Source organism: Hylobates moloch, unplaced genomic scaffold, assembly GCF_009828535.3.
Source record: "Hylobates moloch isolate HMO894 unplaced genomic scaffold, HMol_V3 SCAFFOLD_14, whole genome shotgun sequence".
NCBI classification, from domain to species: Eukaryota; Metazoa; Chordata; class Mammalia; order Primates; family Hylobatidae; genus Hylobates; species Hylobates moloch.
In genome coordinates this window covers 99,359,899-99,387,608 of record NW_026652289.1, presented here as the reverse complement: position 1 = coordinate 99,387,608, position 27,710 = coordinate 99,359,899, and the positions used below count along the sequence as shown (strand labels likewise).

Genomic DNA, 27,710 nt, shown 5'->3' with positions numbered 1-27,710 from the left:
TCAAGGGATTCTTGAGCCTCAGCCTCCCCAGTAGCTGGGATTACAGGTGTATGCCAGCATTCCTGGCTAATTTTTGTATTTTTTGTAGAGATGGGGTTTCCGCATGTTGGCCAGGCTGGTCTTGAACTCCTGACCTCAGGTGATCTGCCCACCTGAGCCTCCCAGAGTGCTGGGAGGTGTTAGCCACTGCGCCCAGTCAAAAATTGATATTTTGAAGAGTCTAAAATTTCCAGTTTTGCATATCTACTGGAAATGCAGTGAGTATTTTATTGTCTTTTTCACTTTTTAATGTACTCTGGGGTGGTAAAATGTTTGTCATCTTGTATATTTGTATTCTATCGATTCTCTAATTTGAATTATCAAGAGCAAAGGTCACTGTGCTTTCCCTCCACATGTTGTTACCTGAGTTGTCTCTGTCTTCCAGAATCCCCTACTTTGAAACTAGCGCTGCCAATGGGACAAACATAAGCCAAGCAATTGAGATGCTTCTGGACCTGATAATGAAGCGAATGGAACGGTGTGTGGACAAGTCCTGGATTCCTGAAGGAGTGGTGCGATCAAATGGTCATGCCTCTACGGATCAGTTAAGTGAAGAAAAGGAGAAAGGGGCATGTGGCTGTTGAGAAGTCAAGTAAGCGACATAGTAGTTCAGGTGGCCCATGCCTGGGATCTTCTCTATGATTGATACATGGCACAGCGAGAGATTAATGGGCATTGTGTACAAATTGCTTCTCACCATCCCCATTAGACCTATGAATAAAGCATCTGGTTCTAAAATTAATTTGTTGCAGCTTTGTAAATATTTCTTTAAGATTCAGCCTGAGAGTTAGGAGAAATATTTCAGAGCCAAAAGTGCCTTATAAAACCTTAGCCTATTATAGTAAATCATTCAAGGATTCAGAATTTTGCAGTCACAGAAGAATGTATTTATTATGTAGAATGAATGAGGGTACTGTCATCTGCCTTAATGTAGGTAGGCCCAGAGTCTTACATTTAAGATCTTACATGCAATTATAAAACTGCCACAGTCTTCAATCCAGATTTAAAGACTCATGCCATAGGTGACATTCTAAAATACCATTAAAGCCACTTAAATGTTAAATAAGAATATACATCATGCACATCCGCTCAATGTCTTTGAGTGTTAATTTTATGTAAGCATTCTATTTAACATGAATATAGGACAAATCATGGCCATATCTATAGACCTTGGATAAACTGGATTGGCCAATTGTACACTCACGGTGCCTTTTTTGTTGGTGGGAAGGGGATTGGGGTGGGGCAGGGTGGCTTAATGTAATATGAGCAACCAAAGTGGGACTTCTGGCTCCCTGCTATATTCCCATTGCTCTGAATGGTTGATTGAAGGGTCAGGGAACTAGATTTTATGGCTTTAGTTCACTGTGATTGTACATTTATACTTGGCCCATGTGCTGGCCACATCTGAACATAGCTGGTGCTTATGCGGAGTTATTTGTGATGAGTAAATATTTAGTTTCTTTTTCTTCACATTTATAATGTTGATCTGGCATCCTCACGCTGCAGCTTAATTAGCTTATAAATTACTCATCTCTGTCTTTACCAGCAGGCTCTGTATTGTTGATATTTGCAACTTGTTTTGCTTTTACATTGGTGGAATTGAAATAATTAGTTTTTAATTACATGAGATGCCTGTTTGCTATTTGGTGGAAGATAGATGTTCATATTGAAGCAGTTACATTTGTACTGTAGTTCAATAAAAGAAAAATGAAGTATTCTATAGCCTATATTTTTCATAGAGCTCATGAGCATTTACTGTACTTGCTGGGTCTTGCCAAGATCATGTATTCTGCTGCATTGCCAAAGTGTCTTCATACCAAATTAAAGGTGGTTTTAATATATGTTTCCTGGAAGTCGTTTATAAAATTCAAAGGTATTTCATTTAGATGAAAAGTCTTATTTATTAAAGTGGTTTGAATAAAGTAGATCAAAACTTCCAGAGATCTTCTTAGGAAGAAATATCACTCACCATAATTTAAATAAATAATAAAAATACATGTATTTTGTGGTGGAAAATGTTTGGTAGAACTGTAATTAGAAAAATACAAGTATATTTGGGTGATGGTTACACTAGAAGCCCAGACTTTACGACTGCACAATATATTCATGTATCTAAACTGTACTTGTATCCCCTAAATTTATTTTTAAAAAAGGAAAAATATAAGTATAATGAAAAAACCTATTTTTTTTTCCACTGTCCTTCCACTACTCCCATAACAAACTTAGCCGTGGTTGGTAAAATTTTACGTATTTTTATCCTTGAAATGAAGGCTTCTTTTAAATTCCAAAGAAGTCATGGAGGCCTGTGCATCTGAATTGTATATGCTAGTAAGGATAAGATTTAGACATTTCAAGAGCAGGGTTGGTTGGGTGCGGTGGCTCACACCTGTAATCCCAGCACTTTGGGAGGCCGAGGTGGTCAGATCACGAGGTCAGGAGATCGAGACCATCCTGGCTAACATGGTGAAACCCCATCTCTACTAAAAATAAAAAAAAAAAAAATGAGCCGGGCGTGGTGGTGGGCGCCTGTAGTCCCAGCTACTCAGGAGGCTGAGGCAGGAGAATGGCATGAACCTGGGAGGCGGAGCTTGCAGTGAGCCGAGATCGCGCCACTGCACTCCAGCCTGGGCGACAGAGCAAGACTCCATCTCAAAAGAGCAGGGTCACAATCACACAGCAGTGCCTTATATAGTTGCCATAAGACTTCAGTGGAGTATGACATAATTTTACAGCTACATATCAGGGCATATTCTATATGGCGTATTTGTGTTAGAATAACACATTAAATGTCTTTAAACATAGAAATAAGAATGTTTGCATGTTTCAGTTGTCAAGAATCAAATGAGTAATTAGCTATAGATTCCACTGGCCTTAAACATACAATTAAGTGTATACATGATACAGTGCACACACAGGAGTCACCTTTAATTATTGAAATAACCTGTATTCTTTTTGGAAATCATTTAAGTTTGGTATTGAAGGACTATATTTTTTGTGCATCAATGTATTTTTCTATTTACAAGCCTATGTGAAAGTGAAGTGTATCTTCAGTGAACCATGTGCCAATTAAGCTGTAATAAAAAAGTGGTCTAGTCTGTCAAATTTGTGTGTGAATGTAACTTTATTTATTATCACGAAGTTTCATACCAGAGGTTGTAATGCCAAAGGAAATGAAATTCAGGGATACACGTTCCATTAGGTGCTAACTGAGGGGCCAGCCAAGACAACATATGCTGGAAAAGTAATTAAAAATGTTATCAGGCTGGGTGCGGTGGCTCACTCCTGTAATCCCAGCACTTTGGGAGGCCGAGGCAGGCAGATGACCTGAGGTCGAGAGTTTGAGACCAGCCTGACAAACATGGAGAAACCCCATCTCTACTAAAAATACAAAATTAGCCGGGCGTGGTGGCGCATGCCTGTAATGCCAGCTACTTGGGAGGCTGAGGCAGGAGAATCGCTTGAACCCAGGAGGCGGAGGTTGCGGTGAGCCGAGATTGCGCCGTTGCATCCAGCCTGGGCAACAAGAGCGAAACTCCGTCTCGAAAACAAAACAACAACAAAAAAGTTATCAAAAGTATTGAGCACCTATATTTGGGAAGTGTTGTAGTAGACAATCTCAGATAAACAAAACAAGGATGGTTAAGGCCTGAACTAAGATTAGGCAGGGCTGAGAGGTGATGCAAGAGACCTGGGGAGGGTACAGTCATGGATTGGATGAGGAGGGCATATGTGGAGAGATGGCTTCTCTGACCTCCTGACCTTATTTCTTACCACTGTCCACCTCACTCTTCTCAGGCACACTGGCCTCCTTGGAGCAGTCAAGCATGTTCCTGCCTCAGATCTCTTGCATTTGCAGTTCCCTGTGTCTGGAATGCTAGTGTTCCATGTATACGTCTCCTATCCTTTCAGACTGTTCAAATGCCACCTTGTCCAAAGAACTTTACTGACCACCTTAAAGAGCAGTCACTCCCCTTCATGGCCCCAACCAGATTGTCACTCCTTGACCTGTTGTTCTGCTTTGCGTTTCTTCATATCACTCAATGTAAATATTTCACCACTTGATGTATTTACAATTACTCTTAGCCAAGAGGCTGACAAGTGATTCACTTGACATATTTATGTATTTGTCCACATCCACTAAGATATAAGCTCCACAAACAAGGACAGGGTTTTAGGTAGTTTTCTTCAAAACTGTTACCGTCACTCAGAAAAAGGCCTGGTACACAATAGGTACTCAAATGTCTGTTGTTTGACTGAGTAAAGGACTTAAAGAGGCAGCAGGGTCAAGAGAAAGAGTTTTCCAAAGGGGCCACTGTTAATGTTCAAAGACAGAAGAATACAATTTGAAAATAAAAACAGCATTAAAAATGTTTAGAAAGGTTCACATATAATAAGTCCATACTAATTCATTGTAAGAAATCGAGAAATCTAGGCCAGGTGTGGTGGCTCACGCTTGTAATCCCAGCACTTTGGGAGCTGAGGTGGGTAGATCACCTGAGATCAGGAGTTGGAGACCAGCCTGGCCAACATGGTAAAAGCCAGTCTCTAGTAAAAATGCAAAATTAGCTGGGCGTGGTGGCTCATGCCTGTAATCCCAGCTACTGGGGAGGCGGAGGCAGGAGAATCGCTTGAACCCGGGAGGCAGATGTTGCATGAGCCGAGATCATGCCACTGAACTCCAGCCTGGGTGACAAAGCAAGACTTTGTCTCAAAAAAAAAAAAAAAAAAAAAAATTAAGAAATCTGAGAAATAATTTCTGATCTTTTGAAGTTGATGTCAAGACGGCTAACAATCTATCTAAGACATGTTTCACTTGGTATTTTTATAAATTGGAAATCTCTATGGTGGTATTTCCAGCTCTTCTGTTATTGGTAATATAGGTATTTATATAACTAATAAGCTCTTCCATTATAAGATACTTAGATCATGCTGGATAAAGTATGAACATATTTTTAAAAAATGTACCAATGATTTCTCAAAAAAATACGGGCGATGCCCTAAGACCACCTCCTTCCCCTTAAAAACAGACAACAGAGGGAACTTAAAACAACCTGATGCTGACTGTGGTTTGCTTTTGTTTTGTTTTTGCCAGTATCGGTAATCAGGATGCTTTGTTATAATGGCTACGAAGAATTAGTAAAGAAAACCTTGGGCCTGTTGAGAATAGGGTGCTGAAACTGCAGCCCTCTGTCCCCAAACACACAGAAATCCAGGACCTGCTCTATGGTTTTTTTTTTTCTTCTTTTTGAGATGGAGTCTCACTCTATTGCCCAGGCTGGAGTGCAGTGGTGCGATCTCGGCTCACTGCAACCTCTGCCTCCCGGGTTCAAGCAACTCTCTGCCTCAGCCTCCCGGGTAGCTGGGATTACAGGCACCTACCACCACAGTCGGCTAATTTTTGTATTTTTAATAGAGATGGGGTTTTCACCATCTTGTCCAGGCTGCTCTTGAACTCCTGATCTTGTGATCCACCCGCCTTGGCTTCCCAAAGTGCTGGGATTACAGGCATGAGCCACCATGCCCGGCCGACCTAGTCTATGTCTTTAATCTCTTGTGAAAATTTACAACCACAAGCCGGCTTGAACACAGGTTTCAGGTTAAAGTGTATAATACCTAATTTTTCTGGGTATGCTCAATCAAGAAATTAACAAAAATTAACATAAAGAAGTGATTTGTTCTGGATTACTTGGTGGAAGCAAAGCAAAAATGTTTGCAGATGGAACATTTCTGCACAGGCCAAAAAACACCCTACTATGGATGAGATTACAATGAAAAATTACAATCTATTTCTTCTTCATTCTTACCTCCAATCATTAGCAAGGGCCAGCAGACCAAACAGCCAGCAGGATTTGGCATTTAAGAACCTCAAATAATATACTTATCAGAAGGAGACCATAAAGTCAAAGTGTTTAAGATAATCACAAACATGAAAGGAACTAAAAAATCCAGAAAAGAAGACAATATTAAAGATACCAGACTGGTTTGAATTAAAAAAAGAAAACCAAAAACGTCCAACAATGAAAAATATAGCCATTGATATTCAAAACTTAATGATTAGAGGTTAAATGACAGGTTTGACAGAGTTGAAGAGAAAATTCTAGAAGGCAGGTCAGAGGAAATTACCCATAATTCAGCAGACAGAGATAAGGAGAAAGTCCTGGAGGGGTTAAAAGACACAGAGGGAAGAAAAAAAGCTCCAACTTATATCTAGTAGGAATTCTATAAGGAGAAATTAGAGAAACTGAAGGAAGAGGCACTATATGAAAAGATAATAGCTGAGAATTTTCCAGTAATGATAAAACACAAATACCTTTAGATTTAGGAATCATAAACCCTAAGAAGGATAAATGGAGTCATATTTCCAAGATTTCAGTTCAATCTTTTATTCCATTAAAATAGGTGGAAAGAAAAGAACAATTTCTAAGGCTGGCTATACATGCACTCATTCTAAAGTGAAGCACTGAATATGTTCATAGACTGAAGGGAACAAAGTCTCAGATGAAGCCTTAAGGTATGGAATTAAGAACACAGATAAAGGATGTGTCCTCTGACATCAAAGGTAAGAGGGTAAACCTGGGTGTTCATGTATATGGGAAGAGTATAAAATTTCTTGGTGAAGTAGCAGGAACAAACTGAGAGTTGGGAAGGATTTGTGTAAAGTTTGCAGATTGGTGAGGCTCTTCCATAATTGTTGAGGAGCATAGGACAGGAAGAATAAAGAAAAGTAAAATAATTTTCCGTTTCTTGGTTAACAATAAAGTATTGGGCAGATGTTTATTACTAAAATTTCTGGTATGTGCCTTTGTTATTTAACATTACTCTGGAATTACTGGTTGAATGACTAGACAAGAAAAAGTATCCAATAAAAGGAAAAATGTGTGTCTTTGAAGATTATAACTATACAAACTGATTCTAGAGTTAAAATGAAAAGATAAATGTTGAAGAATAGCCAGATAAAAAATGAATAAGAAGGACAAGGAAGGAAGGGTGATATGGTTTGGCTGTGTCCCCACCCAAATCTCATCTTGAATTATAGCTCCCATAATTCCTATGTGTTGTGGGAGGGACCTGGTGGGAGATAATTGAATCATGGGGCCAGTTTCCCCTACACTGTTCTCATGATGGTGCATAAGTCTCACGAGATCTGATTATTTTAAAGGGGTTTCGCCTTTCATTTGGTTTTCATTCTCTTTGCCTGCTGCCATTCATGTAAGATGTGACTTGCTCCTCCTTGGCTTCTGCTGTGATTGTGAGGTGTCCCTAGCCATGTGGAATTGTGAGTCCATTAAACCTCTTTCCTGTATAAATTGCCCAGTCTAGGGTATGTCTTTATCAGCAGCATGAAAACTAATAGAAAGGGAGAGGAGGTAAACCCAGTTATTCAAAAAATGACAATAAATATTTGGGCAGTGGCACATTAACAAATAAAACGATGGAACCGAGTCCACAAATGGAGCCATAGATGTGACATTATGAGTGAGTGGGGGAAAGGATGCTTTATCAACATACAGTACTGAGGGAAAGACACTGGAGTCCTATGTCATTTATACGTAAATTCCAGACAAGTTGAAAATTCAAATGCAAAAAACTGAAACTACAAAACATAAGAGAAAACATTTTGAAAAACAATTTTGGAGTGAGAAGTGCAGTTTAAAGGAAAGTACCAAATCCAAAATCATAAAAAATTGGATAAATCTGAATATACAAACAACATATTTCTCCATGGAAAAATACCATGAGCAAAGCTTAAAACATTGATAGGGAAATAATTTCTAAATGCATGTCGGCAAAGGATTAACCTTAACGTGTAAAGTGCTGTTGAAAATCAATGAAAGAATAGAAAACTGCGTAAGACCTGAACAGGCAATTCACAGAAAAAAGTTGAAAAACATTGTGAAAGATTCTTAACATCATTTGTAATTAAATTCAAGTTGAAATAAGATAAATTTTCATCTCAGGTTGGCAAAGATCCCTTTTCACAGCGGTGTAGTGAAACAGACATCTTATTTGTTGATGCTGAGTGTTAACTGGTCAAAACTTTTGGAAGGCAATTTAGTATTATCTGCCAAATTTTAAAACTATATATCTATATCCAGCTCCTCTGATCCAGCAGTTCTACATAAACCCTCTCTTGAAAAAGCGTACCAATAAAGATACTTATTATACCAAAAGATAAGAATGCCCATCGATTAGTGACCAATTGAAATACTTTCATACAATGGCATATATATATGAAAAAGAATGTTAAATACCCTTTTACAGTAAAATATGCATCAAATGCCTATTATGTGCCAGGGACTATTCTAGATACTGGGATGTAGCTGTAAACCAAACGAACTGAAATCCCTGCCCCTCATGGAGCTCTCATTCCAATGAAGGGAGACGAGGTAACAGCAAGAGGCAGAAAAGAGCAAATAGCATATTAACTATATTATAAAGAAGAGGACGTAGAGACAGGCAACACACAAATATACATGTTTACCTATGCACAGAAAAGCTCTGGCCGGTAATAAATGGACTGTTTCGCCCCTGGGGAGGAAGACCGCAGGTCTAGAGAGGGAGTCGTAGTTTCCGGCGAAAATATTTGTTTATTACATATGTATATTGATTAAAATGGGGGGGAGGCGGATAACACGATTTTATATTTTAAAAAAATTGCTGGTAAAGTCCTTGGAGCATCAGCTACTAAACCGTTTTCACTGCAATGTTCGACGCAACGCTAGATTGCAGGTTCTTCGCCGCTTACACCCTGCAAATCACTGTGGGACGGGAATCGAGGGCTGGTCTAGGGCAGGCAGTAAACAAATGAGTTAAGAGAGTGCTCTCGAGAGCACTCCGAGGCAAAGCACAAACCAAAGATACATAATACGTGCATAAATGCCGACACACAGAGAGAAAACTAGGCGCTATGAGAGCAAGTTCACAAGGGGGCGCAGAACCACATTTCCCCACAGCAAGAGCGAAGAGGTCTAGTCTGCAGCTCTGCGCCTGCGTCGAACGGCAGCGCTTTGGACCACACGGCCGCCGGGGGCACAGTCGTGCTCGCATCTGGTCCAACAAACCCGCGAGAACAAAGGACGCTTGCCTTTTTCCGGTCGGGGAAGGGGGAAGAAGGTAACTTCCGGTGACGGGGTTGCGTCACTTCCTCCCAAGCTTGGCGTCTGTTTGGTGGCGTCCCACGCGGGTTCAACATGCGTATCGAGAAGTGTTATTTCTGTTCGGGGCCCATCTATCCTGGACACGGCATGATGTTCGTCCGCAACGATTGCAAGGTGAGGCGGTCGACACCAGTGCTTGCTTCGGCCTAGCTCCCGCGGTTCCTGGGCGCGGCGGCTCGGTGCCGGGTGCTTCTGCGTCTGCCGTGTTTGGCCCGGGTTCCTCCCGGTGTTCCCGTGGGAGGGCGGCTTAACTGGGCCTCCGGTCTCAACGTTCCGCTTCGGGAGTTTCTCCTTGGCCGTCTTCCGGGTGGCGTTGGCAGCGAGGAGCTTCGGGAGCGATCCCAGCTAGCGCCTACCAGGGATCTTGGATGTCTGTGAGGACTGTTTGGCCACTCATGTACGTGGGCCAAGTTCTTGAATCCAGTAAACTTTGTTGAGTGTATACCCTGTCAGGCATTATACTAAGGTCCATACTGAAGTGTAGAGGTTGATGGAAGTGCTCCGTATCGCTTAATGGTAGAGTTATGTATTACGTTACTGCAGGTGAGTTGGGGAGGGTCCCGTACGGAAAGACTCAGCATGGAGGTGATATTTATCTTGGATCCTGAATTTTGCGGGAGAAAGCGGAGGGGGCCTTCTAAGTGGAAGGAAAGTGAACATTTTGAGAAAAGGCAGAGAACGGAGCAAATACATTTGTTTGGGGAAGTGACTGGATTGCAAATGATGATAGAGCCTTGGGCGTCGGGCTGCAGTATAATAAGTCTGTAAACGTAAATAATAAATATGAGTCCTAGTTGTGAAAGACGTTTTGAATGGTACATGAATTTGTCTTGTTATTACAGAGTGAATCCCGTTCCTCTCTTTCTCAGAGAAACACATTGTTTCTCAGAATTTGATCTCTTACGTTTGCTTCTGAATTACTGGGCGTTTGCAGATTCCTGGTTTTCACCACATCTACTGAGTTGGAATCTTTGGGGGAGGGGAAGAGGGTCTAAGAATCTGTATATTAAGGTGAATTTTACCTGCTAAATAATTACAAGTCTGACTTCATCACCTTATGTCTCTGTAACAGATCGAAGATATTGACCTCATTAAATAGATCCAAGGGATTCAGCTGAAAGTGAGGGACCAAAGCTATGTTTGATAACGTAAAAGAACCTAGAAGATTTTGAATACTTGCTCTCAGGAACATGATAAGAAGTTTATAAAAATGAACCAGAAGATTGCCAGGTTGGGGTCTAATTCAGAGTAGGCAGTATGGTTTTATACATGATCTCGTTACGATTTTGTGATTTTCGTCCAGGATGCTTGTTGGCTGGATATTGGAATTAGAACAGCAGATCGTGAGAACTGTCAAGACCTGGGTATTGATTTGGTAGACACAGTGGAAGTTAAGTTGATGAAGAATAAGGACAGTGTTGAGTTGGTTTGGAGTCACCAGTGGATCCAGAAGAGAGTTGTTGGAGGAAATAAAAGAGGGCCTGAAGCACTAACAAAGAACAAGGATCTCATCTTTTTTTATGTTCTTGATTTCCAAGCCTAAATCTCCTGAGCTCCAAATCTGAATTTTCCATTGGATGTACCTAACAGTAGGTACAGTGGGCCTACTGAAAGAGAATTCCTTAGTACCTCAGATCTTTTAGCTCTGTGACTTAATACCACTCTTAAGTGCCCGGATAGTTTTGCTAGAAACATGAGCGTCATCTGAATCTTTTCACCTTTTGTATCTAGTTATCAAGTCTTACCTGTCCTGCCTCTGCGAAGATAGTGGTGTCTTTGCCTTCTTTCTACTTTCCTGTCCTAGTTCAGATTAGGCTCTTACCACTTTTATAGCCTCTTATCTAGTCTTTTTTTCTTTTTTTGGAGACAGGGTCTCACTGTCTGTTGCCTCGGCTGGAGTGCAGTGGTGTGATCATGGCTCTCTGCAGCCTCAGTGTCCTGGGCTTAAGCAGTCCTCCCTCCTCAGCATCCTGAGTAGCTAGGACTACAGGTGTGCACCACCATGCCCAACATTAAAAAAAACTTTTGTAGAGACGGGGAGATTAACATTGTGTGTGTGTGTGTGTGTGTGTGTGTGTGTGTGTGTGTGTAGAGACAGGGGCTTGCCATGTTTCCCAGGCTTTAACTAGTCTTTCTGCCTTCATTCTCTTAGTTTCTGAGACTGTTTTTAATAGAAACTTCACCTTTTACTCTTCTTAGGCATAAATGGGTTAAGGGTAGAATTAATGCTAATTCTCCATATTTGCACATACTTTGCAAACAGGGAAAATACAGTCTTAATGAGGGCTTAATAAATGTTGAATTAGTGGAATAAGAAAGGTTTGAAGAACTTTGAGTCCAAGGTATGGGGGATCATTTGTTAGCGTGTTAGCATTTAGGGGACTAAATTAAAAGAGAAACTTGAAATCATAAAGCTTTGCCTGACACATAAGCCATCCACCTCTTACCCCACCATACATTTAACCACTTCCTCATATGTGTTTACGTATTACATTATACATGATTATAGCTTTATCCCATTGTTTTTTTTTTGTTTTTGTTTTTGTTTTTTGAGACGGAGTCTTTCTCTGTCCCCCAGGCTGGAGTGCAGTGGCGCGATCTCGGCTCACTGCAAGCTCCGCCTCCCGGGTTCACGCCATTCTCCTGCCTCAGCCTCTCCGAGTAGCTGGGACTACAGGCGCCGCCACCACGCCCAGCTAATTTTTTGTATTTTTAGTAGAGACGGGGTTTCACCGTGGTCTCGATCTCCTGACCTCGTGATCTGCCCGCCTCGGCCTCCCAAAGTGCTAGGATTACAGGCTTGAGCCACCGCGCCCGGCTATCCCATTGTTTATATCCTAGTCACATCTTGATCTTTCTTGATCGCAAAGTGAGATGATCACATTGCTAGACTAAGCTTCTCAAGGTAGAGTACCAAATTTTAATTGTTCTTGTATCCTTAGCACTAGTACAACATCAGGCACGTAGATGCTCTTTATTTGCTGATTGAATCCCCTTTGCACCTCCTCTGGTTCCAGGTCTCTTTCGATCCTTCATTGTGCCTTTCAGGTAATACCTATTAGATAAGGAACCAAGTAGATTCCTCACCCGGTCTATTTGGAATTGAGAGGAGCCAAAACAAGTTTCGTCCTCCCATTAGATAAACAGTAGAAAAAGGAATTTGCCTAAGGGTTATCTAGTAGATATTAAATGTGGGAGACTTTTGCTTAAAAAAGTAATAGTATTTTGAGCTGCAAATACTCAAATGAAATATAATTCATTTCACAATGATTTTCATATATTCATTTTTTATTTATGATTTCATAGTAAGCTACTCCAGGAGACTAGTAGTTCTTACATTTTCTAGTCTATTTGAAATTAACTCAAGGATATAGACGTGCTTTCACTCTAGTCTCTTAGGAGAAGGCTCTGTAGGAGGTATGGGCTTGGATCAGATTGAACTAATAGCAACAGTTTCTAAGAAAACTGTCCTACTGTGTGTAGTGACCTACTTGAAGTTCCCCATAGGGCAACATATATAAAAGGTGAAAAGGATTATGATTTGTGATACATACACAGGCTTATTTAGTTTGAGGTGTTTGTACTGTTTATTTTGACCTGTTTAATTATCTGTCGTACCTTTTAGGTGTGATAATTCAACTTAATTTTCTTTACCAAGATCCACAAACCCCCAATAATTACTTTTTCTCTTCCCATTTCCTCCAGGGCATACACAAATTGCAGTGTGTTCTAAGGCATTACAAAGTAACAAAATAATACTGTTAGATTTATAAAATGAGTCCTAATAATCCATTTCAGGAACATGTTGAAGCGTCATCACGTTGTAAGTTAGCACTATTAAAGGATTAAATCTTTTAGCATGAAGGTGGAGAGTTAATGTAGTAAAGAATCTTGCTAGCAGATCTATGAATAAGTCGAAAACGAATCTATTGTATCACCAGTTTTAGTTGCTTTTGAAATTATTTTGTGCTTTCAACAAGGAAGATGGAAAGACTCAAAGGAGATTTCAGAATGGTTGTTTGAAACTTTTATCCCCATTGAGGTATAGAGACAGTGAATTTTGAAAATTATCCTGAATTAAGAAAGGACTTAATGACTTTACTTAAAACTGTTCCGTTTATTTGAAATAATTTTACTGTTATTCTATACAAATGATTAGTAATTTAAAATAATATTTTCAGGGCCCTTAGCCTTTGGTTGCGATGATGTTTAATAGTCAAAAAATAGTTGTTTCCGTTTAATCTGATATATCGTACACGTTTCTAAATGGCAGTTTAAGTAGAAGGGAAAGTATTTTTTGTCTAGCAGGGGTAACATCTTATGATAGAAAAGTTTTTAATGTTGACTTCTCAATATTTTAATTTTTCTTGTAGGTGTTCAGATTTTGCAAATCTAAATGTCATAAAAACTTTAAAAAGAAGCGCAATCCTCGCAAAGTTAGGTGGACCAAAGCATTCCGGAAAGCAGCTGGTAAAGAGCTTACAGTGGTGAGTACGGTTAGCTATCAATGTAGTTTTTACACGTTTCACAGTTTTAGTATTTGAAGGGTGTATGTCATTTAAGCAGTCATAACAAGGCCTCCTATAACATGATTAATAAGTGCCTTATTTGTATTTGGCTGTGGAAATAATCTCATTCTCACATGATCCTTAAAACTGTAATTCTGTGGAGCTACTATTTTTAGCTCTTGCAGACAAAGAGGAAAATCACTTAAATGGTTTGGGATGAAGTTGGGAATTGCTACTGAAAGATTTTGAGATGAAGTTAAGAGATAAAGGATTTCTGAACAGCAGTCAAGGCTCAGGTGAAGTTTATAATAGACTCATTTATCAGTTTCTGGATTTCCTTAGCAGGACTTTGTATCTGAGAGCAGAGAAGTTAGTAGTGTTGGTGTGAGGAGGACTAGAGAGAAGTCAGGGGGAAAGAGGATTTAATGAGCCTCTATCATTATATTGTTATATTGAATTGATAAAAGGATATTTTGAAGCTGTCCATGTTCAGTCCCTGCAAAGGAAGGAGATGAAAATGCAGCACAGGCCACCTTTGAGGGAGGAAGATCTTTTAAACTGTCGCCTCCGTCCATGGCCTCCTTTACCCACCAAACCTATGACCCCTTTCCCACCTTTTTATTGCTAAAAGGCAGTATCTACAAGCATTTTCCATGAAGCCCTTTCCTGGTCTCCTTAATACCAGAGCTTTGCAATGAATGCAAAGAGTATTGTTTGACCAGATGCAAGGCCACATCATAATTACTGTCACAAAAATAATTTTCATTCTGGACGAGAAGAAGCATAGCAGCCCAAATGCAAGTGGCAACTGCCTGAGGAAACACTGCCAGTCACAGTCATTTACTGATTACCATTTACCTTGTGGCTGAGGTTATGATGATCTGAATAAAGGTGTGTATATATAAAAGAAATAGTAGCTAAATCCAGAGGTAGTGCTGTTTTATATGCCTGTCAGATAGATTTGAAAACCAAGAAATACCTGTAGCTTTTCTAAAATTGTTTTGTGTGTTTTAAGATTAAAAGGATCATTAATCGTAAAAATACCAGCCATTAGCAGTGGTAACCATGTTTGGAGGGAATCCGAAGAAGTGTAGGGCCTGACTTATATTCTGCAGAGTAGCACCTCATTTATTTGAAGATAATGTATAGTTTTCATACCTTTTTGCTTTAACAGATATTTAGGTTGAACCATATGAAATTTTCTCTCTCTTTTTTTCTATCTCCTACAGGAAGGACATGGAATTCTTGATGTTGACTTTTTTGATCTGTGAAAAATGGCAATTTCATATGGTTCAACGTAATTCAAAGTTTTCTGGCATTGAATCTTATCTGGGAATGGGAAATTGGGAAGGTTTTTCAGTTTGTAATCCTGATAATTGTTATATGCCATTCTGAGGGATGAGGGTGTTACTGTCTCCTCCTCTCTCTTTGAGAATCTCCGGTATATAGAGAGCTGTTTTCAGTAGGGAGGTGTGTAAAGGAGAAAAAGTTTGAAAACCTGTATTCTCTGAGATCACCCTGAGGGGTGAATCTTGATGTATGTTCACTCAGAACACTTATGAAAAGGAAGACGTTTTAAGAAATGTTTCCTTTCTATTTTTCTTAAAACTTTATTTTTATCTCCTCTGTTTCCTCTTACAGGATAATTCATTTGAATTTGAAAAACGTAGAAATGAACCTATCAAATACCAGCGAGAGCTATGGAATAAAACTAGTAAGTTACAAAGAAATACCAGTAATTTTGAGGAGAGGCTGGTTTGGGATAATACTATAACTTTGTCAGTTTATTGTTTAAATATTGAATTTTCCATTTATCATTGCTTGGCTTTTATTATTTTATCCTCATTTTAATGGTTCTGTTGTAATCGTATCTTTCATCAATTTTTTTTTACAATTGGCTGGTGTGTTCATTTTAAAATAATATAATTATTAACTTTGATACTACTTGAAGTGCCCACACAGAGGTGTAAAAACTACAAATGGCTGGAAAAAATAGAGATGGAAAATACTGTTTTAGGGTGAGTGGGGGACAGTTAAAATACACACAAAACCTAACACACTTTACATGTTTAGACCATATAGTTTAGGATATAACCTTGTATTCTGTATACCTTATAAAATTCAGTGCTTCTTTAAAATTAAAAAGTGTAGTGCTTAAGGTCATCATTATAAATGTTCTGAGAGAATTTCTAAGTGTTTGACTTGGGTAAAAAATGAAGTTATAATCTTCTGAAATTAAAAGCAATATATCTAGTTCTTGTTTTTTTTTTTTTTTTTCCCTTGAAGTAGGCAGAGACTTTAATGAAAAAAGTCCCATATGTAGAAAAAGTTAATCCCTTAAGCTAGCTTGTAGATTCTACCACATTTGTGTATGTTTAGATGTTTGGGACCCTTGGCCTTGCCTTTTTTTTTTGAAACGGAAAGTCTTGCTCTGTCCCCCCGGCTGGAGTGCGGTGGCACGATCTCGGCTCACTGCAATTGCTACCTTCCAGGTTCAAGCAGTTCTCCTGCCTCAGCCTCCCGGGTAGCTGGGATTACAGGCGCATGCCGCCACACCTGGCTAATTTTTGTATTTTTAGTAGAGATGGGGTTTCACCATGTTGGCCAGGGTGGCCTTGAACTCCTGACCTCAAGTGATCCGCCCGCCTTGGCCTCCCAAAGTGTTGCATTACAGGCAAGAGCCACCACGCCCGGCACCGGCACTGCCTTCTTTTCTTCCTGTGGCTACCTCTGTGCAGCCTGTACCCATTTCTAGTATTGGGTGTGGGGGTGATGTGGTTTGTTAACCAGAGTCTGTAAGGCTTAGAATTCCACAAACTATTACTCTCCTAATGGATCGTAGGCAGGGGATCCCTTTCTGTACTCCAGTCAGTCACGAGACTTCCGGGGAAGAATTGAAAATTTGTGGACCTTTGTCGTAGTATTTACACCTTCTAAACCAGGGGCATCCAATCTTTGGCTTCCCTGGGCCACATTGGAAGAAGAATTGTCTTGGGGCACTTAAAATACTAACACTAATGATAGCTGATGAGCTAAGGGAAAAAAAATTGCAAAAAAATCTCTTTATGTTTTAAGAAAGTTTATGAATTTATGTTGGGCTGTGGGTTGGTCAAGCTTGTTCTAAAGCTTTGTTTACCCTGGACCATGTGGAGAAATTGGAGTTTAGATTTGGAATTGCCTTTTCTATACTTAGCCCTAATTATTGTACCCTTTCCCCACCCCCTTGTTAAAAAATAAGGTCTTTTCCTTCTGCTTTATAATTAGAGGAAGAGTTAATTTCTGAAAAGCAGTTGATTTTTATTGGGCTTATTTGGTAAGGAAATAACACTCGAACTCAAGGATTTCTGAAGAGATTAACTTATAGGATTCTTAAATTGATTTCAAAAGGCACCCTTATCAAGGACGTTATTGGAAACTCCTGAAGCATTTCTTTTTTTTTTTTTTTTTTTCAGACGGAGTCTCGCTCTGTCACCCAGGCTGGAGTGCAGTGGCGTGATCTCGGCTCACTGCAATCTCTGCCTCCCGGGTTCAAGCAATTTTCCTGCCTCAGCCTCCCGAGTAGCTGGGACTACAGGCGCACGCCACCACGCCCGGCTAGTTTTTTTTTGTATTTTAGTAGAGACGGGGTTTCACCATGTTGCCCAGGCTGGTGGTGAACTTCTGAGCTCAGGCAATCCACCCGCCTTGGCCTCCCGAAGTGCTGGGATTACAGGCGTGAGCCACCGCACTCCGCCAGTCCTGAAGCATTTCTGGACTTCCTTCATTTTTATTTCGTTTTGACCTTTGTTGTTGTTGTTGTTACTACTTGAAGACAGCAGCTCCAGATCATTTTTACATATTTTGTAACTACTTTTACTTAGTGGGTATTTAGGTTGTTGTTGAAATGAGGTGCATATCCAATTTTAGCGATAAGTGTATAATCAGTTCCATGGTCCTCCAGGCTGGTGTCATGTTATTTACATTGCTCGAGAGAAATACTGCTGTGTTCTGTATGACTTCACATACTGTAATGGTAATGTTCTCTGCAGTTCTTAATTTATTTTAATTCAGTGCACATTTATTAAGCACTGCCTGTGGCATACAAAGATGAACAGGTCACACACAGTCTCTGCCCTCTAGGTGCATTTACTGAGTACTCCTATTTTATTGTTTCTGTTAGGTTTTATTACAGAGTCTCATTCTCTTGCCCCCCTCATTTATACATCTGTAAATTCTGTAAGAAGCAGTGCTCTATTGATTTTTTTTTTTTCCTGCACTGATTCTGCTTTCCTTTTTACTGGGATCCTAAAAATAGATTTTTCTAAGAAGATCTGCTAAGCGTACAGTATGAGTGCTAGGTATATAGTATGAGAGTCTTTGGAATTTAAGATTGTTTCCTGGGTTTTACACAATTAATAAAAGTTGTTTTCAGTAGTGTTCCAGAAAAATATATTATTATTCTAAGAGATTCATTGATTCTCCACACCCCTCATATTTCAATATCATTTTGTCTATAAACTAATCTGTTGACAAGAGTTGTATATTCATTGCTTACATTATCAAATTGTGTGAGGATATGGATTGAACAACCTTTGTTAAGGTGCTGATGTCTGTAGAAACAGTAGTATGTTAGAATTTCAAAAATACCAGGAAAAGTAGTTTGCACTTTATCCCTCATGGCTGTCTGTGTTGCAGGTGAATTTTTAATGTCTGTCAGATTTTTTTTTTCATTTTATTTTAACTTTTTGCATATTTTTGTTGAACTTTTTTTTGATCTTAATACCTTTTGGGATAAAAGTGGTTTTTTTGGTTACATGGATTAATTGTAGATTGGCAGAATCTGAGATTTTAGTGCATCCGTCACCTGAGTAGTGTACATTGTATCCAATTATACTTTTTACCCCTTACCCCACCCCATTCCCCCTTCTGAGTCCCCATAGTCCGTTATACCACTCTGTATGCCTTTGCGTGCCCGTAGCTTAGCCCCCACTTAGAAGTGAGAACATACAGTATTAGCTTTTCTATTCCTGGGTTACGTCATTTAGAATGATGGCCTCCAATTCCATCCAAGTTGCTGCAAAAGACATTATTTCATTCCTTTTTTTGGGTGAGTACGATTCCATCATGTATAAATACCACATTTTCCCTACCCACTTGTTGGTCATGGGCACTTAGGTTGATTCCATATCTTTGCAGTTGTGAACTGTACAGTCAGATGCTTCTTAGGTCCAAAATATTTCAATCTTCTGGAATATTTGGAAATGCAGTATATTGTTTTTTGGAAAGGATTTTCCTGCTGCTTGTGTTTATTTCCCTTCTAAATAAGTTTGAAGTGTGGAAATGCTTTTGAGTACTAGAACTTGTCCTTATTTTTGCCGAAAGACAAAGAAAGTTACATATCTCCCATATTATTAATTCTGAGCTCCAGCATATGCAGATTTATAGTTGACATTTCCTTAGAATTATTTATACAAACGTTGCTTTAATACTAGAGGTCTCAAAGATTGTCCTGGTGGCTTTTGTTAAAATGTAGATTCCGATATAGTAGGTTTGTGTGGGGCCTGAAATCCTTCATTTCTAACAAGTTCCCAAAGGGTGCCACTGTTACTGGTCCCAGACGACATTTTTTTAAAAGTTTTTATTTTGACCTAATTTCAGATGACAGAAAAGTTGCAGGAGCAGAGTTCTCAGAATCCTTCATCCAGACTCTCTGAATGTTAACATGTTGTTAAATTAATTTTTTCTTTTTCTCTCTCTTCTTTCTCCCTTTCTCCCTTTATTGTATATTTTTCTGAACTGTTTAAGCATACATAATGCTTCTTGATCCCTAGTCTAATATGTATTTCCAGAAATAAGAGCATTCTCTCACATAACCATACTGCAATTATTAAAATCAAGAAATTAACATTGATAGAATATTATTATCTAATCTTAGACCTATTCATAGTTCTCCAGTTGTCCCAGTAATATCCTTTATAGCAAAATTTGTAAGAATAGTACATGTCGTGTCTCTTTAATCTCTTTTAATCTGGAACATTTCCTGAGTTTGTCTTTATATTTCTTGATATTGACAGTTTAGAAGAATATGGGCCAGGCGTTTGGTATAAAATTTCTTAACTGGATTGTTTGATGTTTCCTTCAGATTAAGTTTGGATAATGCACATTTGGCAAGAGCACCAGCGATTTGGTGCTGAGTTTTTTCAGTGTGTTTTGTCAGGAGACACAAGCTGTCCATTAGTTCCATTACTAGCTGTGTTAACTTTGATCATTTGGTTAAGTGGTGTCTGCCAGGTTTTTCCACTGAAGAGTTACTGTTTTACTCTTTTCGATTAATAAGTATACTTTTCAAGATACTTTAAGACTATATAAATATCTTATTATTCTTTAGATCTTTAAAGAGCTAGATCAGAAGGTGTGGTGTCTGAGCTACTGAGCACTTGAAATGTGGCTAGTCTAAATTGCGTTGTGCTGTAAATGTGAAATGAATGCTGGATTTTGAAGACTTAATATGAAAACAGGAATAAAATATTTCACTAATAATTTTATATAGATTGCATGTTGAATGACAGTATTTTGGAAATTTAGGTTAAATGAAATGTATCATTAAATTTCCACCTGTTCCTTTTTACTTTAAAAAATATGGCTACTAGAAAATTTAAAATTTCATATGTGGTTTGTCTTTCATAGAGTAGTACTGATAGAGATTTTAGAGCATAGTTGGACTCAGGTCCCTTTTAGCCAATGCTCCTGTAGACATTTTCTAAAACAGTTGGATTTTTGTGATCGAGAACTTATTAGTATTGATTGATTGGTTCATTCTGCCAGTATCATGTGCTGACCATATCCCAGGCACTTGAAGTGTTCATAACCAGAAAGATGTGTCTTTATTCATGGAAATTACAAGTTAAGAATGAGATTAGTTGTCAGTAGTCCCAATTCTCTTTATAGTAAAATTTGAAAAGCATTGGATTGGTTTAAAGTGGAAGGAAAATTTAACAGCAGTAGAGACTTTTGTCAAATAAAAATTAGAGAAATGATACTTGTGAAAGAGAATGTTGAAAGTCATGATGGCCATGAGTATATACCTTCTTCAGCTTTTTGAGTAGGGATTGTTTTTGTAATGACTTTTTTCATGTAAATTCATTTCTAAATCAGAATAATAAAGAGGTGTTTGTTAATGCAGTTGTTGATCATACTGCTTGAATGTGCATACATTTGCTAACTCTTACGAACTTTTTTGTAGTTGATGCAATGAAGAGAGTTGAAGAGATCAAACAGAAACGCCAAGCTAAATTTATAATGAACAGGTATGAATATTTGTATAGAGTAACTTTTGGGAAATAATTACTAGTAGATATTTAGAGGCATTAGTATTTTTTTAATTTTTAATTTTGACATAACTTCAGACTTACCAAAAACTTCCAGGAATAATATGAAGAGCTGTTGTATATTCTGCTAGCATTTTACCTTTACTTTATCCTTGTCACAGTGTATTGACATATGCTTTTCCTTCTAAGTATACTTCAGTGTATGTAACCTAAAAATAAGAATATTCTCTTAAATAAACACAGTGTGGTTGTCTTATCAGTCAGAAAATTAACATTGATGTAATACTGTTATATAATCTATAAACCTTGTTTAGACCTCACCAGTTATTCTGATTACGTCCATAGCAACACAAAGTCCTTCATATTTCTTCAGGCTCCTTTAATCTGGACAGTTTCTCATCTTTCTTTATTTTACATGACACTGATAGTTTTGAAGAATATAGGTCAAGTTATTGTATAGAATGTTCTTCAATTTGGGTTTGTCTGATATCTTCCTCATTAGATTTTGGGTAGGCACCTTTGGCAGGGATGTCACAGAAATGATGGCGTATCCTTCTCATGCATCATATCAGGAAGCAGATGGTGTCACCTTGCTGGTGATGTTAACTTTGATCACTTGATTAAGGTGATGTCTGTCAGGTTTCTTACTATTTTGTTTTCCTTATAATCAGTACGTATCTTGGGGGAGATACATAGAGATTCGATAAAGAGCCTATTACTCCTCAAACTTGTACCTACTGGTTTTGGTATTCATTAGAGTCTTGCCTGAATCAGTTATTACTATTGTTGTGATTGTTGCCAAATGGTGGTTTTTCTAATTCCATCATTTCTTCTACATTTTTTAGTTGACTTTCTCACGTAAGAAAGAGCTTTCCCTTTTCCATCAATTTCAAGATTTATTCCTTTATTCATATTACATCTGTGTATTCATGGATTCTTATGGTATACATTGGGTTATAATTCTTTATTGTCATTATTTATTTTGATGTTCTAAGTAGCCCCAGTTTGGCCTGTGGGAGTTCCTTCAGGCAGACTGTCATGTCGTTTTGACAATTCTCCTCATTCTTTGAGTGCATTCATGTTTTATAGCTAACGAGATGTTTCCTCTTCCCCAGCTTGGAATCAGCTATTTTTTTTCAGAGCAGGACCATTAGCTTTTAAATTAATTGCTATGGAATATGTCATGGAAAAGAAGCACGTGCCAGCAGGTTTCTGGCTTAAAAATTTTAAAGCATTTCAGAAAAATGTTTGAGAACTAGTCTGTTGGCATTTCTATTGAATATCATGTGTTTTGTGCTCTTGTAATTACCCACTGGTTTTTTAAAAATTATATAACAGAGACTTATCTATTTGAGGAGAAAAGATATAGGCACTGTAACAGTTAAAGGTTGTTTTATGTAGTAGAGCACTACTTCTTTTCATGAATCACATCCTTCATTTACTCAGCAAATATATATTGAGCTCCCATTTTGTGCCAGTCTAGGGACAAAGAATGAATGAATGAACAAGCGTCGTAGGGTAGGAATCCTATTTTGAGCTAATTACGAACTAAAAAACCACTTTGAGTTTGAGTTGTTAGGGAAGAAAATGTACATTTGTGAGGGCTTAACAAGTGACCTTACCTTAGATTTGGGAATAAACGTAAGGTATACATCTCTTTTAGGTTAAGTTCACCACTTGCCATGTGGGAATAATGTGAGAGAACTGAGAGGCTCTTTGTTCACTTGGTGTTGATGGTCTTGCTGGATGGGGGTTGTTGTGGGGAGAAGAAAGGGGAGAGAACAGAAGGGCAGCCATCAGGTTTCCATTCCCCATCTGTGGGGCTAACTTAAGTAACAGAATTTAGAAGCTGTATTGTGAATTGATGCCTCTTAAAGCAGTGTTAGTAACTGAAATTTTGTCTTTAATGTGTTTTGTTGTAGATTGAAGAAAAATAAAGAGCTACAGAAAGTTCAGGATATCAAAGAAGTCAAGCAAAACATCCATCTTATCCGAGCCCCTCTTGCAGGTGAGTACCACATTGCACAGGAGTTTTCTGCTTTAGGAAGAAAAATGAAAAATCTAGATTTTTGTGGTCTGTGTATTTGGGTACCAACTAACTTTGGGTATTTTTTCCTTTAAATATTGTCTTTCATAGTAAATTTATGATATGATTTGGTCTATAAAAATGTAATTTATTCAGTGTATTTCTCAGTTGCAGTCAATCTATTTATATGGTGTTTCTTTTTCCCTTCATTGAATTCTATATTCCATATCCCGCAAGTTATGCAAAATGATTTGAGTAATAATTTTGTAGATGATTTTTGTCTTGCACTGGTATTGATTAAAGGACAATATTTTTTATTAGTGGTTCTCGAACTTTGGTTGGTATCAGAATTACCAACTTGGGGAACTTAGTATAAATACATAGGCCCAGGCTCTTTGACTCTGGGCCACTGTTAAGTAACATTCCAGACGATTCTGATACTAAAATTTGGGCTACTGTTTCTTTGGTCAGCTAACACCAGTTTACTTATGCAGATCACTTAAAGGGAAGGAAATCTTAGTAAAGGTCAAATTCTGTAATCACATGTTGAGTACAATTGTGTAAATCTACTTGTATTATTTTTGTACCAAATTTTATTAAAACAAAATAGACAAAATTCTGGAGCATTTGTTTCACATATACATGATAACAAACTGATAGTCAAAAAGCATCAGAAATGAACCATTGTTATCTAATTTTTTAGGTAATCCTCTTTGAGGTAGATAGAACAGTGTTAAGAACAGGCACCTTGGATCCAGATGGCTGGGGTTCACATGCCAGTGCTTTGACTTACAAGACTTTCTAGCTGAGTGACCTTCCGCAGGTTAATCTGTCTTTGAGCCTCAGTTTTCTCATATTTAAAATGGGGGTTGTTATGAGGGTGAAATGAGCAAATGTATGTAGAATGTTTATTTGATGCATGGCCTATCATAAGACCTATGTTTAGCTATTATTAAATTTTTTAGGAATGGCTAATATTACTTGAAAACATGCAAGATCCATTATAAAGTGTTGATGTGAATTCTGTAAGGTCACATTGAATTAAGTTGTTTATTTTTTACTTATTTTTATTAAAGGCAAAGGCAAGCAGTTGGAAGAGAAAATGGTACAGCAGTTACAAGAGGATGTGGACATGGAAGATGCTGCTTAAAAATCTCTGTAACCATTTCTTTTATGTACATTTGAAAATGCCCTTTGGAGACTTGGAACTGCTAAATTATTTTATTTTTTACATAAGGTCACTTAAATGAAAAGTGATTAAAATACATCTTTCCTATGTTGCCATGTACATAACATGAGATATTACGGATGTTAGATTGCATCTCAGTGTTAAATCTTCACTGATAGATATGCTTAAATAATGAAAATTCGACTTGCAACTATAGAATTGTGGATATAAAATGGTTATGCCATTTGGATAATGGCACTAGGCAGCATTTGTATAGTAACTAATGGCAAAAATTCATGGCTAGTGATGTATAAAATAAAATATTTTTTGCAGTAAAATATTCCCTTTGTTGATGTTATAGAAGGGGGGGATATAAAAAGGAACTAACAATTTATATGGCAGTGTCAGATACTATTTTTATTTTAGTATTTCCTGCTTTGGTTTATTTGCATCTTAGAAGAGCATAATGACATTGTTTGATGAAGCATAATTATGCTGGACTGTTGTGACCTGGTTTAACCCTTCCGATAGGTAGTTGTGGATGCTGGGGATGAGAACTGAATAATCTTTGCCTGGAGTGACACCACACTCTAGAATTTCCACTTCGGAGAATACTCAGTTCTAACTTGTGATTCCTGGTAGAACAAACTTTATTTTTCTAGCCCAGCAGTGATCTAGAAGCAGAGGAATCCCAGTGCCTTTTAAAAGTTATTATGTGGTTTTCTTTTAAAAAGCTCCTGTTTTTGGAAAGTAGAATTTATGAGTACAACATATGTTCATTATTTGTACATAAAATAAAACCATTTTAAAAGTAATGCTGATATTTATTATTTAAAGACACTAAACAAAGATATGAAATATTGATTACTTGGAAGAAGAAATCTTCATACATCCCATTTAAGTAGGAGATACATTTAATTAAAGAGAAATAGGGCCGGGCGCGGTGGCTCACGCCTGTAATCCCAGCACTTTGGGAGGCCGAGGCGGGCGGATCACGAGGTCAGGAGATCAAGACCATCCTGGCTAACACAGTGAAACCCCGTCTCTACTAAAAATACAAAAAATTAGCCGGGCGAAGTGGCAGGCACCTGTAGTCCCAGCTACTCGGGAGGCTGAGGCAGGAGAATGGCGTGAACCCCGAGGGGGGCAGAGCCTGCAGTGAGCCGAGATCGCGCCATTGTACTCCAGCCTGGACGACAGCAAGACTCTGTCTCAAAAAAAAAAAAAAAAAAAAAAAAAAAAAAATAGAAATAGATACTTAATGTTTCTGTGTTTTTACATTGTTTACAATTTTAAGTATGTTAAAGATATTAAATAACTATCAGTTTGCATAATGGTTTTTTAGTGTAGAATTTAGAAAAAATGACTAATTCTTAGCCTTACATAGTTATAAAGTAATGGCTCATTTTTTGTTTCAGTATTACATAGTAAAACTAAAGCTGTGGACCAATCCCTGGACCAAGTGTTCGGAGACCTAAGTTCCAGTGTGGTGTTGCCTGGGTATTCTTATTTGGAAACAATATTACTGATTGACGATTAGGGGAAATGAGACATCTGAGGAAAGACATTAGTAAAATTTGAGTTTTTACTACATACGATATTCATTTTTCAAACAAATAAAACGTTTTAAAAGTTACATTTTATTAGGAAACAAGTGTCCTACCTTGCCAGCGAAGGAGCGAGCCGCCCTTGCCTTGCGACCATCAGTTTGGGGGAAATTGGGCTGAATTGAAGAGCTGATGTTGCATCTTAAGTTTAGCATACAAACAGTTCTCTTCCTCGTCATGATTTCATAGTATTTTGAGAACCCAGATCTCATTCTAAACTATATAGATACAAAGGCCATGATTTCTTTTTTCATCCCACCGTAACCCTCTAAGCTTGTTTGGATCACTTCCCATGAAAATGTTGTCTGAGAAGTTGTCATGGTCTAATACTTTTAGGCTACTTTGTTTCAGCTTGTTTATGGTAGAGGCCTGTGCTGAGTAGCTAGCAGTGAAACAAAGCATAATGTTTACTACAGGGAACTTTTTTTTTTTTGAGACAGGGTCTGGCTGTGTTGCACAGACTGGAGTGCAGTGGCGTGATCTTGGCTTACTGCAACCCCTGCTTTCCTGGCTCAAGCCATCCTCCCACCTCAGCCTCCCAAGTAGCTGGTATTAAGGCTTGCACCACCTTGCCTGGTTGATTTTCGTCTTATTATTATTTTTTTTGTAGAGATAGGGTTTCACCATGTTGCCCAGGTTGGAACAATATAGGATTGGAAATCATGGGAAGGAATATCCTTAACACATATACCTTACAATACCTTGTAAGAATATAGAAAAACTATTTTTAAAAATTCTTATTTCTTAAAAATAGAAACCTTAGAAGTTTATCTTGTAGATAAACTTCTGTATCTGTAAGAGTTTGAGAAGAGTTTAGAAGAATAAGTTTAGAAGAGATTGAGTTTAGAAGAGTTTGAGAAGATTGGCCTATTTCACAATATCTCATGAAGTAGATAGCATTATTTCCATTTAAATATATAGGTAGAAAAATTTGAGGATTAGGTAACCTGTTCCTTTACCACAGAACTAGAAGATCAAGGTGTTAGTGATTTGTGTTTATACAAGTCTGTTTCCCTGTATTTATGTAGGATTTTATCCAGAGCCTTGTATGTCTAGTCTTCACAAGCCCAGATAACAGCGAAGAGAGTGACACTCAACTTGACTGTGACTTGGTTTCTTCATCTGAAAAATGAAGGTGATAATAGGACCAACCCTGGAATTCTCTGCAAGGATTCAATCTGTTAATACATGTAAAATACTTAAAGGCCACCACCATAGTAAGCTAGTGTTAAAATGTTAGCTATTAGGATTGGTTGTGTGTGGCCACACAAAACTTAACAACAGCAATGGGATTCGACTTGGGAGAAAGGTGGAGAGTGTTAAGGTTTGGGGATAGCTGTGGCTAAACTGAGTGAAGTCCACTTAACAAAAACAGGGACATGTATGGTTTAAAATGTCAATTTTAGCCTTTAAGTCAGCCAGAAAGTTCTGCTATTTAAAAAAAGCATCTCATTGCCTCAGCATTTTCTGTTGTGAAGAGTGGGAAGGGGAAATACATTTTTGGTTTCTCTTAGTTTGAAAAAATGAATAGTTTCCCGTAATCTTAAGGGATAATTTAAGTGACATAAGGGAAGTTACTTTTCCCTCTGCCCTTTAATTTACATTTTAAATGGAGATCTGGAAAAAGACAACAGACTTTAATTGCTCACAGCTTAATGTAAATTCAAATATCCAATGAAGAGTTTTGTGTAAAAGTTAACATGGCAGCTTGCTGAATTGTGTTGAAAAGACAATTGTGTTGAAAAGAAAAAGGGAAAAACATCAACATTAAAAAAAACTAGATTTCAAGGACTCTGGAAGGATTTCCCAGTCTATATTCCTTGATTAATATGTTGTAAGATTGAACAAGAGATCCACAAATTGTACCTGGCATGTCTTCATGTCTATTTGAATCGTT

The 27,710-nt window shown here is 38.1% G+C and overlaps 2 protein-coding genes across 6 annotated transcripts in view; both read left to right on the top strand.

The window, feature by feature from the left end:
• The window catches only part of RAB27A (RAB27A, member RAS oncogene family), an 83,492-nt gene extending 80,351 nt beyond the window's left edge, over nucleotides 1–3,141 (top strand). For all 4 annotated transcript variants that reach the window (XM_032174399.2, XM_032174400.2, XM_032174401.2 and 1 more), the window contains one exon: nucleotides 425–3,141. In XM_032174399.2, coding sequence (XP_032030290.1) covers nucleotides 425–623 — 199 coding nt within the window. In that variant the 3' untranslated portion in view covers nucleotides 624–3,141. The remainder of the gene's footprint in view (nucleotides 1–424) is intronic.
• A 6,052-nt stretch (nucleotides 3,142–9,193) lies between these two features.
• Nucleotides 9,194–24,546, top strand: RSL24D1 (ribosomal L24 domain containing 1). 2 transcript variants are annotated; one of them, XM_032174397.2, is made up of 6 exons: nucleotides 9,194–9,311; nucleotides 13,571–13,684; nucleotides 15,347–15,419; nucleotides 20,928–20,991; nucleotides 22,935–23,020; nucleotides 24,115–24,546. In XM_032174397.2, the coding sequence occupies exons 1-6, from the start codon at nucleotides 9,231–9,233 to the stop codon at nucleotides 24,186–24,188; spliced, it is 492 nt and encodes a 163-aa protein (XP_032030288.1). In that variant the 5' UTR covers nucleotides 9,194–9,230; the 3' UTR covers nucleotides 24,189–24,546. The 2 variants fall into 2 exon arrangements, with proteins under 2 accessions (XP_032030288.1, XP_058283743.1); XM_058427760.1 differs by lacking the exon at nucleotides 9,194–9,311 and adding an exon at nucleotides 9,619–9,740.
• The last annotated feature ends 3,164 nt before the right edge of the window (nucleotides 24,547–27,710 follow it).

Bases quoted from the DNA above. Each gene is read 5' to 3' on its own strand.
- RSL24D1 (XM_032174397.2), top strand. From the start codon at position 9,231: ATGCGTATCGAGAAGTGTTATTTCTGTTCGGGGCCCATCTATCCTGGA. The intron at 15,420-20,927 runs GTAAGTTACAAA...ACTTTTTTGTAG, and splicing joins AGAGCTATGGAATAAAACTA to TTGATGCAATGAAGAGAGTT. The intron at 23,021-24,114 runs GTGAGTACCACA...TTTTTATTAAAG, and splicing joins TATCCGAGCCCCTCTTGCAG to GCAAAGGCAAGCAGTTGGAA.